This window comes from Perna viridis, chromosome 14, assembly GCF_037379345.1.
Source record: "Perna viridis isolate PV_CMFRI_1.1 ecotype Kerala chromosome 14, ASM3737934v1, whole genome shotgun sequence".
In the NCBI taxonomy this organism is placed as follows: Eukaryota; Metazoa; Mollusca; class Bivalvia; order Mytilida; family Mytilidae; genus Perna; species Perna viridis.
The window spans coordinates 22,587,984-22,603,525 of NC_142458.1; the positions used below are offsets into that span (position 1 = coordinate 22,587,984).

Genomic DNA, 15,542 nt, shown 5'->3' on the forward strand with positions numbered 1-15,542 from the left:
GGGTTAAAATATCATATGATACATTACCTCCTAATGATATTTTCAAATTGTAAATGTTGGATGTCTTTTCTACATTTTTAATTTTGTAAAACGATTGATTTCATTTTTAAAAAGTTCAAGTGCACGCACATTTAGATCAGTAGGGAAAAAACCCAAAACAGTAAATGATAACGTTAATTTGGTAAGCATTCTTCTTAAAAGCACTTGTATTTAGGCTTGGATTATCATATGGGTTCCCAATATTTTCTTTTTCTTAAGGAGAACTCTAGATGCATCAGTTTTCTCCGTTTTTTACTTAGATTGATTATGGCCTCCTTGATACTTACCACATATCTTCTCTTTTTTATAATGGTTAAATAATTAGTAAAATTTCTTACATCGATAGTTAAATCCAGCTCCATTTTTTCCTCCATCATTCGCCAAAAAATTCTAGCGTGGGAATGAGTATTTAATTTCCAAATTTCTCACGATCATAATTTTGATATAAAGACTAATGCACTCGAAAAGGTCGGAAAGAAAAGAAATTAACCAGACAAGTCAACAAATGCAAGTCGACTTGTTCCATACGCTTCTCATTTCAACTGAACAAGAGCACTTTATACAAGTTGATTTGGCCTGTTCTCACGCAACAAGTCAACTTAAAAAAGGCAAAATGTCCACTTAATAACTGAACAAGTAAACATCATGAAGTTTACTTCTTCATTGTTAGTACACATGCAACAGCACAAGTATACTTGCGACATGTAGACTAGTTCAAAGATGTTGTCATGTTCACATTTTACAAATAGGAAAGTAAAGAAAATAAGTAAACAAGTGAACAAATTTATGTCGACAGTTGAAATTTAATGCATCTTTCCTACTTGTTTATGTTCACTTGATAACAAAACAATTCGGCAACTCGTGACTAATATACGATTCCATAATAGAGCGTTTAAGTAATGTATTTGTAGGTTTTTTAGGTAGCCGTAAGGCTTTTGATACTGTTTGGAGAAAAGGGCTAATGATTATGTTAGATGAATTAGATGTAATCGGATCCTTATGTAGGTTAATTAATAATTGTTATATCGATACTAAAAGCATTGTAGTAGTCAACCAGAACATATCAAACTATTTTAGTAAATGAAGGTGTCCGGCAAGGAGGTGCCTTGTCCGGTTTACTGTACCTAGTGTTCATAAATGTGTTAATATGTAATGTTGAAAATGAAAATAGAAATACGGTTATTTCTAATGTTTCTTGTTGTGTTCCTTCATTGGTAGACGACATAGCGTGTATTAGCACATCTCCAGCCCTACTGCAAAAAGTGCTTGATACACATGTATTTGTAACTTTATGGATGATAACCATCTAAAACTCTTAAGCGGTGGATATCCCTCTAAAAATTTTCTCAAAGCGGGATATTAGCCGATGTTTTGTTTTGGGACATGTTTTATGCTTTACAAAAGACATTATTTGAATTTAACTCCAATTTTCCTGAGGCAATTTCTTGTGACATTCCATGCAGTCCCCTTAAAAATTACACAAACAGTTTCCATATAATAAAAATGATAGTAAGTTTATTGTCTTTATCACAGGTTCAGGATCAACCATTGAAGTAGTTTACTACGAGAATTTTAGCCGAAAATTCAAATGAGAAAGGTCTGGCGCCACAAAACTTGAAAAAATACTTAAGTCTGAGAAAATTTTAACTGTTTGTGACGTCATAAATTTCAAAGACTGATGATTGTAGTTACCATGAAAGTTGAGAATATTCTCAGACTTAAGTATTTTATAACTTCTGTGGCGCCAGTGCCAGGAGAAATTTCTAAGTAAATCTCCAGGTTTGACACAGGCGCATAAGCAAGAGATTGTTGAATGATATAACGGAAGACTCCCACCAAACTCATATGTGTTTCTGATAAACAAGACCGATGATGGATGTTCATTAATCACATTGATAATTTAAAGACTGGCAGAAAATTATAACAAAAGAATATCATAATCTCGATCATTTACTTACAGAATCAAACAACTATCTACAACACACTAATTAACCAGTAAAACACTACTTCTCTTAGCACCTTTTGCAAAGTGTCTGTAAATTGTTCCCTCTTTTGGTCCTTTTCATTACAAACTAATGCTATTTTTTTCTAAAATTTCTATTGTTGTCTAATTTGCTGACTTGAAAATTAACTTGTGGTCATCAAGTGAAAAGCAAATAAAAGACATTCATCACGATTCAATTAGGTGGGGCTGTAACTGCCAAAATGGGCCCAAAAATACCATTGAATATCAAATTTGAAGTAAGGCCAAAAAGAATTAGACCTATGTTTCCTGTTACATGTCAGGGGAAAATGGGTCGGTAGGTCGAGATTTTATATTTTATTACATATTTCTTCCCAAATTTCATATATACATACACCCGGACTTTGTGGAAACCGAGAATAACTACCATCTGTAAAATGTTTGGTCCTTTGGAGGTACTTTTTGTTGAAACAAAACATTGACTACCAACTATAAAATGGTGAGTCGTTTGATGGTACTTGTTTTTGTTAGTGAATTTGTAAATAAGTCAGCGGGGGAGGGGGTAAGTCGGTCAGGTAACAGGAAACATAGGTATAATTTAATTTGGTCTAATTTAAAGAAAAACATTTTTAATTTAAGTTCTGTGATCTAAGACTATTTATTTTTAACTTTTTTAACTTTTTGCAGGCCAGAAATATTTCATTCATCAAACTTCCGGACATATTATTTACCTTATGCTATAGCAATGTTGAATCTGGTGGAACACTAAATTATTTATTTTCTTGGGGGATCAGGCCAGATTATTTAATTTAAAAAAACTGCCAGGATCCCCCCTCCCTCAGAATCAAATGGTCGCCCCCTTAGTGTCTAAATTCCTAAGACAATATATTCATGTTGATTACTAATTTGTCCCAAAAGCAACAAAAATTCTGCTATATGTTTAGTACATTTTAGGAAGCAGAGTTTACATGTTCTTAGATATTTTTTTTCTTGACAGGTTTACCATCTCGTGTAATGGCAATGATTGAAAAATATAAGGGCAAAAAATGGTGGTGAAGAGGTAAGAGAAATAAGAACATGCAAATGAAATTCAAACAATTGTAATACAGTGTATTTTTCTTTACTTGCATAGTTTTCATACCTGCGATTTAAAGCTCTTTGATTTTGTGGCAGACTCTCAGAATTGAACCCCTAAAAATGATCCCCGCAGGTTAACAAGCAATACATTTATTGATACAGAATATTTGGCTCAAATGTTGTGTATTGCATGCCTAATATGAATGTACCTTATCTGTCATTGATCACATCTGGACAAATCAATCAGAGACTGTCCACCTTGAGTATCCATTATGGTTGTATAATTGCATGAATTACTCCACATAGACATAGAACTTGTATTTATATTACAAACAACATAAATTCTTTCACTGCAAGGCTGAAGATTTTAGTGATTATGTTTATTGCGCTTGATGTTTTAAATAAGCCCAAAGACACAATTTCTTTACATATTGTCACTGAATTAAGGTAGATAAAAATCTTGACACTAAGCAATGGCAAAACTTCTTGAATTTGAATGCATTTTTGATTGCTTTGACCTTGAATTCATTTCCATTGTTCGAAGACTGCTAATTTTACCGCTAGTTTTTGTCAGTAGTTCAGTTTCTCTCAGAAAGTGAAAAAGTCACGATGTACATGTATGGTTAATAGATCCCTTAGGATGTGCCCAGTCTGACAAGTCACTAAACCTTGACCTTGTTTTCATGGATGACTTGGATATTTTTGTTACCAGTTTTTGTCTCACCTGCGAAACAAAAGCGAGACATACACCTGTACGTATCGTTTTACCAGTGGCGCCAATGGCACTGTTAATGTTGCCATCAAGTTTTATGCTCAAGTCCATATCTCGTGAAGTATAAGTGATAGGCTTTCAATACTTGGTACATGACTTTCCCAGGGTCTTTTCCATGATCTGGTTGGAATTACAAAAATTGGTATGTTACTGGTCCCCTTCCAATGATGAGCAAACGGACGAAGGGTATCAGGGTTTTGGCACAAAACAGTTGAACCTGCATAAAAGAAAGCACCCCTATTCTTTTTATGCCTCCATGAATTTAGTCAGGGCATATTAATTTAACCCTGTCCGTTCGTTCGTTTTCCTGTCCATTCATCCGAATACATATGCATACATGGTTGTCTGCCGAACTCCTGACATACAGCTTTAGTTTAGAGATACAACTGTAATATTTTGTAGGATGGTTGTTATACCCCCACAAACGATGTTTGGGGGGTATATAGGTTTCATCATGTCTATCCATAATAGATTGTCCACAACTCCTCCTAAACGACATGCAGGATTTTGATAAAACTGGATTTGTTAGAATACACAAATGGAGATGTGCATGTCGTCAGGAATTTCATTTTGGACAATTTATATGGATGTTTCGACTTGGTTGTTTTTTTTACAAATATATGGATCACTGAGTTGTCCGCAACTCCTCCTAAACGATCTGAGGGATTTTGATAAAACTTTGTCAATTGTTAGATTACAAAAAGGAGATGTGCATATGGTGAAGAATTTAATTTTCGACAATTTATATCTACGATATGGTGTTTGGACTTAGTTGTTTTTCACCAATATCATGAATATATTGGGCAATGCGTTGTCCGCAACTCCAATTAAATAATTTGAAGGATTTTGATAAAACTTCATAGATTGTTAAATTACATAATGCAGATGTGCGTGTGGTGAGGAATTTTATTACTGACAATTTATGTGGAAGATATGGATGTTTGAACTTAGTCATTTTTTGGCAATATATGGGTCAATGGCATTGTCCGCAACTTCTTCTAAACCACTCGCAGGATTTTGATAAAATTGAATGGATTGCTAGATTACATAATGGAGATGTGACTGTGATGAAAAATTTCTTTTTGGACAATTTAGATTACATATTGCATATTGGCAGGAGTTTAATTTCACACAATTTCTATACAATATATTAACTTTTCAACATTTTTCGGAAATTGTCCATAATTGCTATTAATAAGATCAACAGTCTAATTTAAAACTCCTTGTGGTGGCAGTTATTAGAAATCATTTTCTCCTTTGTCTTCATGTTGGGCATATATTCAGGCAGAACACCAGTTTCTAGTACACATTGTGGAGGTGTGTCTTGGATTAAGATTTTTCTCCAAAATTCTCAAAATGACAGGTAGTTGGACATACAAATTGCATTAAGGGAACATGGTTTGTCTGTTGAACTCCTCATACAGCTTTAGAAGTACAGCTTTAATATTTTGTATGGTGCTTAGGCATGGACGATTTGATTTTCGAGGGGGGGAGGGGGGGGGCTGTGATTTTTTTTAAAAATCTTTCCTGGCCCAGATTTTTTGTAAAAACAAAATTTGTGACTAGCACCTAATTTGACCAGTTTTGGCAATCAAATAAAAAGAAATATTCCGACAATTTTATTGAATTGTTTGTAGCGGATGAAAAATTATCTGGCTCAAGGTAAAATACCAGCCCCCTCCCCCGCACTCCCCACCCAGAATATCGAATGGTCCGTGCCTTATATACATTGTTGAGGTGTGCATGTGTAACACAAAATAAGTTCCCTCATGAAATATGTTCCTCCAGAACTTATGTCACAGTAAATTTGTTCTTTTGAAACATTTCACATGGTAAAAAGGTTCTAGGAACTAATTTCACTGGTGGAACAAATTTTACAATGAAATTAGTTCCTGGAACTTTTTTAATCATGTAAAATGTTTAAAATGGAACAAATTTACTGTGACATAAGTTCTGGAGGAACGTGCATGTATTTCTGATTTCTGAATATTCTTACAAGACAAGGCAATCCACTTTTCAATGAAAAAATTAATCATTTTGAATAGAATATTCCACGAATTTTATATCAGTTTGAAAGTGTTCTTTTAAATTCACATAATAAATGTGTTTAAATAATGTATAAATATTTGGATTAGCAGTTGATATCTTTAGAGACGTAAAAAACAAGATCATGAAATAGTTTAAATTTTTAATATACAACTCATTTTTTTCTTTTGTAACAAGTCTCTGCATCATTTGCCCACTAATTTTGTCCTTTTCAATATAAAGCATTTCATTATTATTTGCAATGAATTTGGAAACAAGTTTCCGTATTCTCTGTTTTCTCTGCTAAAATAGTATCTTTAGGATACATGTTATACTCTTCAGGATCCATAATTATCAACAGTTTAAAACTCAGATATGAGTACTTTTAGTGTATTTAAATATCCCTTGATTAACAATACTGCTGTGAAAAAGTTCAAGAAGAACATATTTCACGTTAAATTTGTTCTAGACGAATCTTTTTAATAGGAACAAATTTTAGCTTACATTTGTGTCTGGCATTAAGATTTTTCTCAAGAATTCTCAAAATTACAGGTAGTTGGTAGTTTATCCATACAAGCTATATTAAGGAAAAATGGTTTGTCTGTCCTTTAACAGTTTAAGAGATACAGTCTTAATATTTTGTAGGATGTTTATACACATAATGGAGGTGTAAATTTTTATGGGATTTTAAACTCTTACAAATATTCTTAAAATGACAGGTGTGAACTTTGTTGTACTAGCTGAATACCTTTTGATTAGTTAAGATTTCTTATGGTCAGGTGGGGGCATCAGTTGTGTCTTGCACATACACTTAATTAAAAAAAATTGGGCATAACAAAACAGCTTTGTCCATAACTATAAGTATCAATTGCAGGGGAGAAGGAGGTTGGGGCATACTTCTTTTCTTGTTCGTTAATAAATTGTGCCAGTTTACATCATGACCTCAAAAAGTTTGTTTTATGACATAAATTCCCTTGAAAATGCACCAATAGGAAATTCATGTATACTAGTACTTGTCAGTCTGACATGTGTCATTAATCCTTGACCTAGTTTTCATGCTTGTGTGGCAGAACTGCTTGATTTATGTCCCTTGATTAACTTATTTCAGTTTAATTAATTTTGTTGTGTTTTGAGATTTAAGTCATTGATAATTTATTTAGATAATCTAAAGATACTGAAAATGAAAATAAACTTTATCCAGATTGATATATTTTATAACAGATTTTCTCAGACATTGAAGTATTATGATTTATTATGCACCTTATCAATGAATATTTATAGATTTGAATAAGATAACTTTGCCAACTTTTCATAATTGTCTGTGGACTAATTTCTAGTCCGACATTGCGAATAGCCTAGCTGTTCCAACAAGGTTAGTGCAACTGCCACATACCTACCCCACTTGAAATGAGATTGCACCATTTTGATGACATCTGTATGCAATGAAGTATTTTGTACTTGGGAAATAAAATGTATTGCTAATTGTATTGATTCCTTTACATTCGACCAACATTGTGCTACAAAGCTTTGCATTCGTCGTCCCTCTTATAGTCAATCGAAAGCTGGTATGAATTGGAATCTGAGTCTGCCGAATCTTAAGCAGTAATTGCACCTGCTACACTTGAATGACCCTGAAGAACTTGATGGTTTGTCATATATCTACTTCATGTCTAGCGACTCATTGTATTTCTTTAACATATGAGCAATTTACTTGGGGTAAACTGAGTGAGTAGTAGGTCACAGGTACATTGTTAATTGCTCTTTTTACTTTCAGAAACAGAAGAGAACCTACCCTACCAAGACTTGCATCGTTGGCTGGCAACACTACTTTTATACTCAATCCAAATACATCCTACAATAAAATACTAAAAAGCCCCCCCCCCCCCAGTGGTCCTAGACCTGTTCAATTAAGCAAGGATCTAAGACAAGACCAGATATTAGATGAACTTAAAAGAATCTTTTTCCCTAATGGAAGAAATTACAAAGGCTGCATCAGTAAGATGGAGGCATACATTAGTGCATATTCTGGGGAACAATTAGACTTTCCAACCGTGGAATACATTGGTAAAGAAAAGCCACACATTTATCTGTTCACAAAAGAAAAGGTGAAGTATATATAATTGTGTATTAGTCTCGCAGCAGCACTATTCAGAAACTGTCATTGTAAAGGGTGTTTTTATATACTTTATTCGGATTTCGATTTTGGCTATAGATTCCTCCTGTTTAATTTAGAGAATATTGTTCAATTGTTTATTTTAAAAAGATTTTGTCAAAATCTGAAGATGACGCAAATTTTTGTCTTAAAATTATTTATTGAAAATTATTAAATTCTCCCTACACAAACATCTATTTATATGCAGAGTTCCCCATTTACAATTAGTTTGGAGTTCATTCGACATGCCTTGTGAATTCTAAAATGTCAAATAAAGGATAACTGTATTCACATATTTTCTAAAGTTTTGAGAAGAATCGGAGATCGCACAATGTTGGTCATAAAATTATTTAATACTGGTACAACTGTGAAAATATTGCCTGTTTGCATTATTTTTGCATATTCAAAAAACTTTTTTGATTCTAGTTAACTAATGTTTGTTATTTCAATGATATCAACTAAAAATTAAAGAAAACAATGGTTTAAATTACACTTTTATTACACATAGCAAGGTGTATAAACAACCAGGTGAATAATATTAACTCACCTGGCCTAAAGGCCATGTGAGCTATTGTCATCACTTAACTAGTATCGATTGTCTGTGTGTCCACAATTCACATTTTAATCTTCTTCTGAAACCGCAGTGTGTCAATTTTCATGAAACATTGGTAGAATGGTCCTTGGGTAGTCCTCTTACAAATTTATATATCCTGGGCCCTGATTGGCATCCAATATGGCTGCTGTTACTAAAAATAGAAAAAGGGGGTGGTAATAAAAAAAATCCTCTCCTCTGAAATCGCAGAGCCAATTTCAAACAAACTTTGGTAGATTATGATCCTCTTTCAGAATTGTATCCGATGACCCTGGCTGCTAACCAAGATGGCCGCCACAGCCGAACTAACAGGACTCTATGGGAAATCATTTAAAAATCTTATTGTCTGGAACCTCTTGCTCAGTTGCAACCAAAGTTTGATAGAATGGTCCTTGGGTGATCCTCTTTCAGAATTATATCAATTAACCCAGCTCGCAAACCAAGATGGCTGCCACTACGGAACTTAGTTGAACATAGGACCCTTTGGAAATTTACATAAAAAGCTTCTTGTCTAGAACCACTTTCTCAGATGTAACCAAATATTAAGGGAATTTTCACTGGTTGGGTCTCTTCCAGAAAGGTAACTGATAAGATGGTGGCCAAAGCCATACTTAGTTTTATATAGGATTGTAATCAAACCAAACTTTTGTTGAATGATCACTTGGTCCCTGCAGAAATGTACCATATGGCCCTGCCTTAAAGCCTAGAAAGTTGCCATTGCCAAACTTAGTTTAACACCATACACTTTTGGAAATTTATTTCAAAATATTGCTTATTAAATGCCAAACTTTGATCGATTGTTGAAATGCCAGCTTTGTTTTGGGAACTGTTAACTGTTAACCAGATGAAAATTACGGGCTCCACAAGGAGCCTACAGTTTAATACTCGAAGACCATCTGGAATGGGAAGTAGGCATTGTTAAAAAAATTTCTTCCTGATTATGCTAAGCTATATTTAGACTATATAGCCAAGTACCGGTCCTTATATATATTTAACATTACATGACATTCTTGGATTGTTAGAATTTATGTTAAATTATCTGTTAGGCTGAAATTGAGACTTGCAAGTTTTCCAGGCGTGTTTCATACAGACATTACCGATTAATCGATATTCAATTATCCCAATACGATTAGTTAATCATACTTTTTCTTTTAAATCTCAAGTATCTGTTATTTCATTATTTTTGCTGGTTTTATTTATATATAGAAATGGACAAGGCTTTGAAAAATCTTCTTAAATAAAGATATTAGAAGTGTTACCATAAATTCTATATCTTAACTGGTATTGAGTCTAATGTTTCATGTTTACTGAATTTAAATGTTGTAATTTCATCATTTCAGGAACCTTATATTGAAAGTCAATCAAGTTCTGATAGTGAACAAAGTGATTTTCTACCCAAATTATCATCACCTGCTCCAAGAGCTGCTACACAGACTGATACTCCAAAATCCAGGCCAGAATCTAAACAATGGATCAATCTAGGGACACCAACAACATCCATCAATATTGATTTCCTTGCATCAGCTTATAGGCTAAAAACCACTAATTCCACTTCCCATAGGCTTCTATGCTAATTTCACAATATTCAATGGCTTCTCTGGACTTTACCTTAACTTTAACCTGCAGAGGACTATATATCAGCATGATTCTACATATGTCAGGTCACAATCCTCAGAATGGCATGTGGGGTTAGCAGACTTGCAGTGCAGTACTGGTCACCGGAAGTGAAGGGTCTATAAATAGCATGGGAAATCCCAGTGTTTTCACAAGATAGGGGTATATTTAAAAATCATTATGGAGATTAGGCTTCACATCACCAGAAGCAAAATGCACCTATAAAATGTACAGAAATGTTTTTCCTTTCAGAAACAGTTTACATTTTTTAAATAAGATGAGAACTTTTTTCACAGCACTATGAGGAACAGGGTTAATTTCTGCGTAGGACTATTTTTGCGTACATTCCAAATGCTCATTGGTTGAATTGGTGGTCTGTAACCTAAAGGGTCACTTTTTGTCTTAGAAAAAATAAATAACTATACAGGTATCTTCCTACACACATACTGAATGCATTTGCAAAGTTTCAGTGAAATGTGACAAGCACTTTTTTAAATATTTGATTTTTAATATAGGGTAACCAAGTTGCGCGAGCAAAAAAGTGACAATATTCTACCATACTTAAATGCATTAAATATTTGCAAAAAACATTTTCTGACTTTTCAATTAAAAAAAATCAATCACAACTTGTTTTTTAACAATATTAATAAAGAGATAGTTTTAAAAGTAATCATTTTCTGAGAAATTGGTCTATTTTTAAAAATTTATTTCTGACATGCCTCCCCCTTTTTCTTTATCACATGTCAAAAATCCTAAATCTTTAAATTTTCACAAAAGGTGATATATTTGGCTTTAAATTTGTAAATACAGTGTTTTCACATTAAAACATGACCAGTAAAGGGCACCTAAAGCAAAAAAAGTGCTCAATAATGGATTTTCCATGTTGCCATAGGGGGAATGCTTATATGGCCTTAACCGCAGTAATGAAAGTGAGTTTTTCCTCATTTCTAACCTAATTTTTGCTCAAATCTACACAAAACTTGATTTCAAGTGCTTATTACCACCATATTGAGGTAAATATAGCCCTCAAAGTTTAATACTTGATATTTTTACTAAATTTTTTACACTTTTTACAAGATAGGACATAAATATTCAGCCAAAAAGACCAATTTTCCATAATTTGGACCTATAACTTAAAAAAATGCATATTTTGAAGGATTTTTGTAGTGTATTCCTCTCATGGCAAAGTTAACAAGATCTTCAAGTAGTTTAAAGCTATTTCAAGAAACTTTTCATTTTGCCATGGCTTCAGCTTAAGGCTAAAAACCACTAATTCCACTTCCCATAGGCTTCTATGCTAATTTCACAATATTCAATGGCTTCTCTGGACTTTACCTTAATTTTAACCTGCAGAGGACTATATATCAGCATGATTCTACATATGTCAGGTCACAATCCTCAGAATGGCATGTGGGGTTAGTAGACTTGCAGTGCAGTACTGGTCACCGGAAAAGAAGGGTCTATAAATAGCATGGGAAATCCCAGTGTTTTCACAAGATAGGGGTATATTTAAAAATCATTATGGAGATTAGGCTTCACATCACCAGAAGCAAAATGCACCTATAAAATGTACAGAAATGTTTTTCCTTTCAGAAACAGTTTACATTTTTTAAATAAGATGAGAACTTTTTTCACAGCACTATGAGGAACAGGGGTAATTTCTGCGTAGAACTATTTTTGCGTACATTCCAAATGCTCATTGGTTGAATTGGTGGTCTGTAACCTATAGTACAGACCCCTCTTGTAATGTAAGCAGTCTATAGGCAAAGTGAGGAATGATAATAGAAATCTAGATGGACTTTTAAGGCCTGCAAGATCAGAATTTTGTCTTTCCATAAAACAAAGTTACCTCACAATGACATGAATTGTCTTTTCTAATAGAAGGTTTCTTGAAATTAGCGCTAGGTAAAAAAAATCACTTAAATTTCATTTTTAGCTCACCTGACAGAAAGTCTGGGGTCAAGATCGGAAGTTGGGTATATCATGGCCATTATGGAGAGTAAAAAGAACCATTAAGGTTGTGATAGTGGGTCAAAAAAATTGCGAGTGGAAATTCTTCCACACCTTCCATGGGATTGAAATAAAACTTGTCACACTTAATTATCATGATGTGAAGATGTGCATCTTATTTCCATATTTTTTTCAACGATCCACAAATTTTTCCAAGAGTTATGGTCCTTTATGACTTAGAAAATTTAGTTCAATATAGGGTATATGGTTTGCAAGTGCAAATTCTTCCACATCTTACATTGGATTGACATAAAACTTGACACACTTAATCATCATGATGTGAAAATGTGCATCTCATTTCTTTTTTGACGATTCACAAAAAAAGAAAAACAACCAACCCCTAGTTTTTCATTAACTAATTTTCAAAAGCATTCATGACAGTATTTAGATGTGCATATCACTGGGATACTTATTTGGGGGCGTGACCCAATCTGACTGCAAGTTTCAAGTTTTCTCTGGCTAATAATCATGCTCACAGTTGATATCCCTATAATATTAGTATTGTCCTCTGTAAAGTTATCAACTAGACAAGTGCATTCATGGTAAAAAAAATTCATGTGATTTAACTTTTTGTAAGCTCACATATACTGGTAAATTATTTTTCAGGTACACCATCCCAGCACACCTGGAACCTTTTTAAACAGCCCTTGTACAAGTGGAATAAACAATCCAATCTCAACTGGTATGAACAACCCTGAAACAAATGTAATACGCAAATTCATCATAACTGATATGAACAACCCTGAAATCAGTGGAACAAGCAACCTGATCACAACTGGTCTGAACAACACTGGAACAAGTGGAACAAGCAACCTGATCACAACTGGTATGAACAACCCTGGAACTAGTGGAATAAACAACCCAATCTCAACTGGTATAAACAATAGTGGAACAAGCAACCTCATCATAACTGATATGAACAACCCTGAAATCAGTGGAACAAGCAACCTTATCACAACTGGTATGAACAACCCTGGAACAAGTGGAACGACCACCCAGAACTCAAGTGGTAATAATCTATGTTCAGTCTGTTATAACAGGGAAATCAATGCTGTACTGGATCCTTATTATCACGCCTTCTGCTTGCCATGTGGTATGCATTTGGAGTTGAACAAAATTGACTGTCCAAGATGTAGATCAAGAAGAGACCAAGTTAAAAAAGTTTACTTTGGTTAAAGTCCAAAGATTATCTTACAATTTACAATCACATTGCACAAATAATGTGTAGAAATGTTACATTCATTTTTGATCATTAACAGAAGCAAGTCATGCTGAGAAGAGATTCTCAATTTAAAGAATTCTTTGTATTAACATAATTTTACTTTTAAGCTCACCTGTTTATGATTTTAATTGACATTGAGTTAATGGTCAGTAACCATTGGGACATTGATTAAGCATGTGTAATTTGGTTCAAGTCAAAATGTTATCTCACATTTGACAATCACATTGCACAAATAAAGTGTGAAAGAATTTTACATTCATTTTTTATCATGAACAAAAGCAAGTTATGCTTAGAAGAGATTCTCCATTTAAAGAATTCTGTGTATTAATGTACTTTTACTTTTTAGCCTCACTTGTTTAATTGACATGGAGTTAATGGTCAGTAACCATTGATTATGCATGTGTAGTTTTGGATTTTAGCTATGTTTTATTTCATAAATGATCAGTGGAGGTCATTAATTTTGATGGCTTGGAAAATGTTACTACTGATTTTATTATATTTTATGCAATTAACTTTTTAAGACAGTTTATTGTTTTATAAATATCACTTTGTCCATTGTGTAATAACTTGAGAAAGTCTTATTCAATTTGTATTCAAGTTTACATAGTTGTTGCTTTGAATTTTTGTTGCCCCCAAGTGATCAAAAAAGTTTTTGTCTACATAATATTATGCCATATCCTTTATTTTAAATAAAGGAGTGGTGTTCACATGTTGTCTTATCCAATTGCTGAAAATTTCAAACAGTTAAATTTTGATAGTCTTTTTATGTAGGGGTTGTTTGAACTTTCATGACATTTATTACTTCTTTTTAGGGTATCTTTTGCATTTGCCAGTGGAGGTGTTAGTGCATATAATGAAACATATTCCAGTGGATGAATTATTGACTGTTTTCTCAAGAGTTCACTTGTCCTTCTATAAGATAATCATGTGCTTATATAGGGTGGTGGAATTTGAAGACTGCTACGACATTGATGAAACCGTTCTTAAACTTATCTTGACAAATGTAAGATGGATCAAATGTCTGCAGTTGTCTTTTCAGAATGTCATTATTCCAATAAATAAGTTTAATTGGATGATCTCAAGATTATCAGATGTAACAGTATCGAATACCTTACAGTTGGCAGAAACTCATTTAAATGATTTATCATTTTTATAAAAAATGTCAAATAAAAGTAACCAGATTCAAAACATCAAATTCTTAGAAAATCTCAAGTACTTGTATATATCATTTACTCTTGTATCACCAAATGTTATTGTTCAAGTTATACAGACAAACTAGAGAGTTTTGATGCCTCTAAGATTTTATTTAAATTGAAGCACATCAAGGTAATGATAATATATTGTGCAAACTTAAAATATGTGCACGCCTCTATTGAACCTTCTGATAAATATATTGTAGAGAAATATATGGACACTCAGTGGCAAAAGGTCAAGTTTACAATTTTCTAAACACTGTAATGGCAAGGGCTGTTTTAGCAAAACATACATTGCAAAGGTACTTGAAAATTTAGGTAACCAACCAAAAAGGCAAATCTAGATTCTTAATAGCAAATTAAAGTTCCTCCCCCTGTCCCATATATGTTTTGCTGAAACAACCATAAGACTTTGTATTTGTTTAATAATGATATTATTTTCAACTTGAAATAGCTTATGTCTTGCCCTACAGTTAATGATTAGGACAATTTGTTCTGATAGGGCACAGTAATCATATGGAATTTTAGCTTATTCACAAGGAAGTTAAATTCCCTTATTCCTTTTGGGCTTGATAATTTTCCAAAATAAATGGTTTCCAAACAACTCAGAGAGTTCAAATAAACTTGGGTAAATAGCTTTATGTCTGATGGCTAGAAGCTGATTTGTGTAAGGCCATCCTGTCAAAGGTCAAGGTCACATGACATAGTAACAATCTGGTACCATAACATAATATTATCTCAAATGACCTAAATGTTGGGGAACTATTGCTATCACATTGCATCCATTGTCTGCCTGTATGTAATTTTTTGCTCTGCTCACGAATGTGGAGGGGCATATAGTGTTACCCTTTTCTGTCCGTATGTACATCTGAACTATCAAGTT

General features: G+C 33.4%; 1 protein-coding gene across 1 annotated transcript; it reads left to right on the forward strand.

Annotated features, from left to right (window-relative positions):
• The first annotated feature begins 3,048 nt into the window (after positions 1–3,048).
• LOC148598662 (uncharacterized) lies at positions 3,049–13,420 on the forward strand. The gene is made up of 4 exons (XM_088560244.1): positions 3,049–3,062; positions 7,651–7,990; positions 9,961–10,137; positions 12,851–13,420. Exons 1-4 carry the CDS (start codon positions 3,049–3,051, stop codon positions 13,418–13,420), a joined length of 1,101 nt encoding a protein of 366 aa, XP_088416370.1.
• Positions 13,421–15,542: the final 2,122 nt, after the last annotated feature.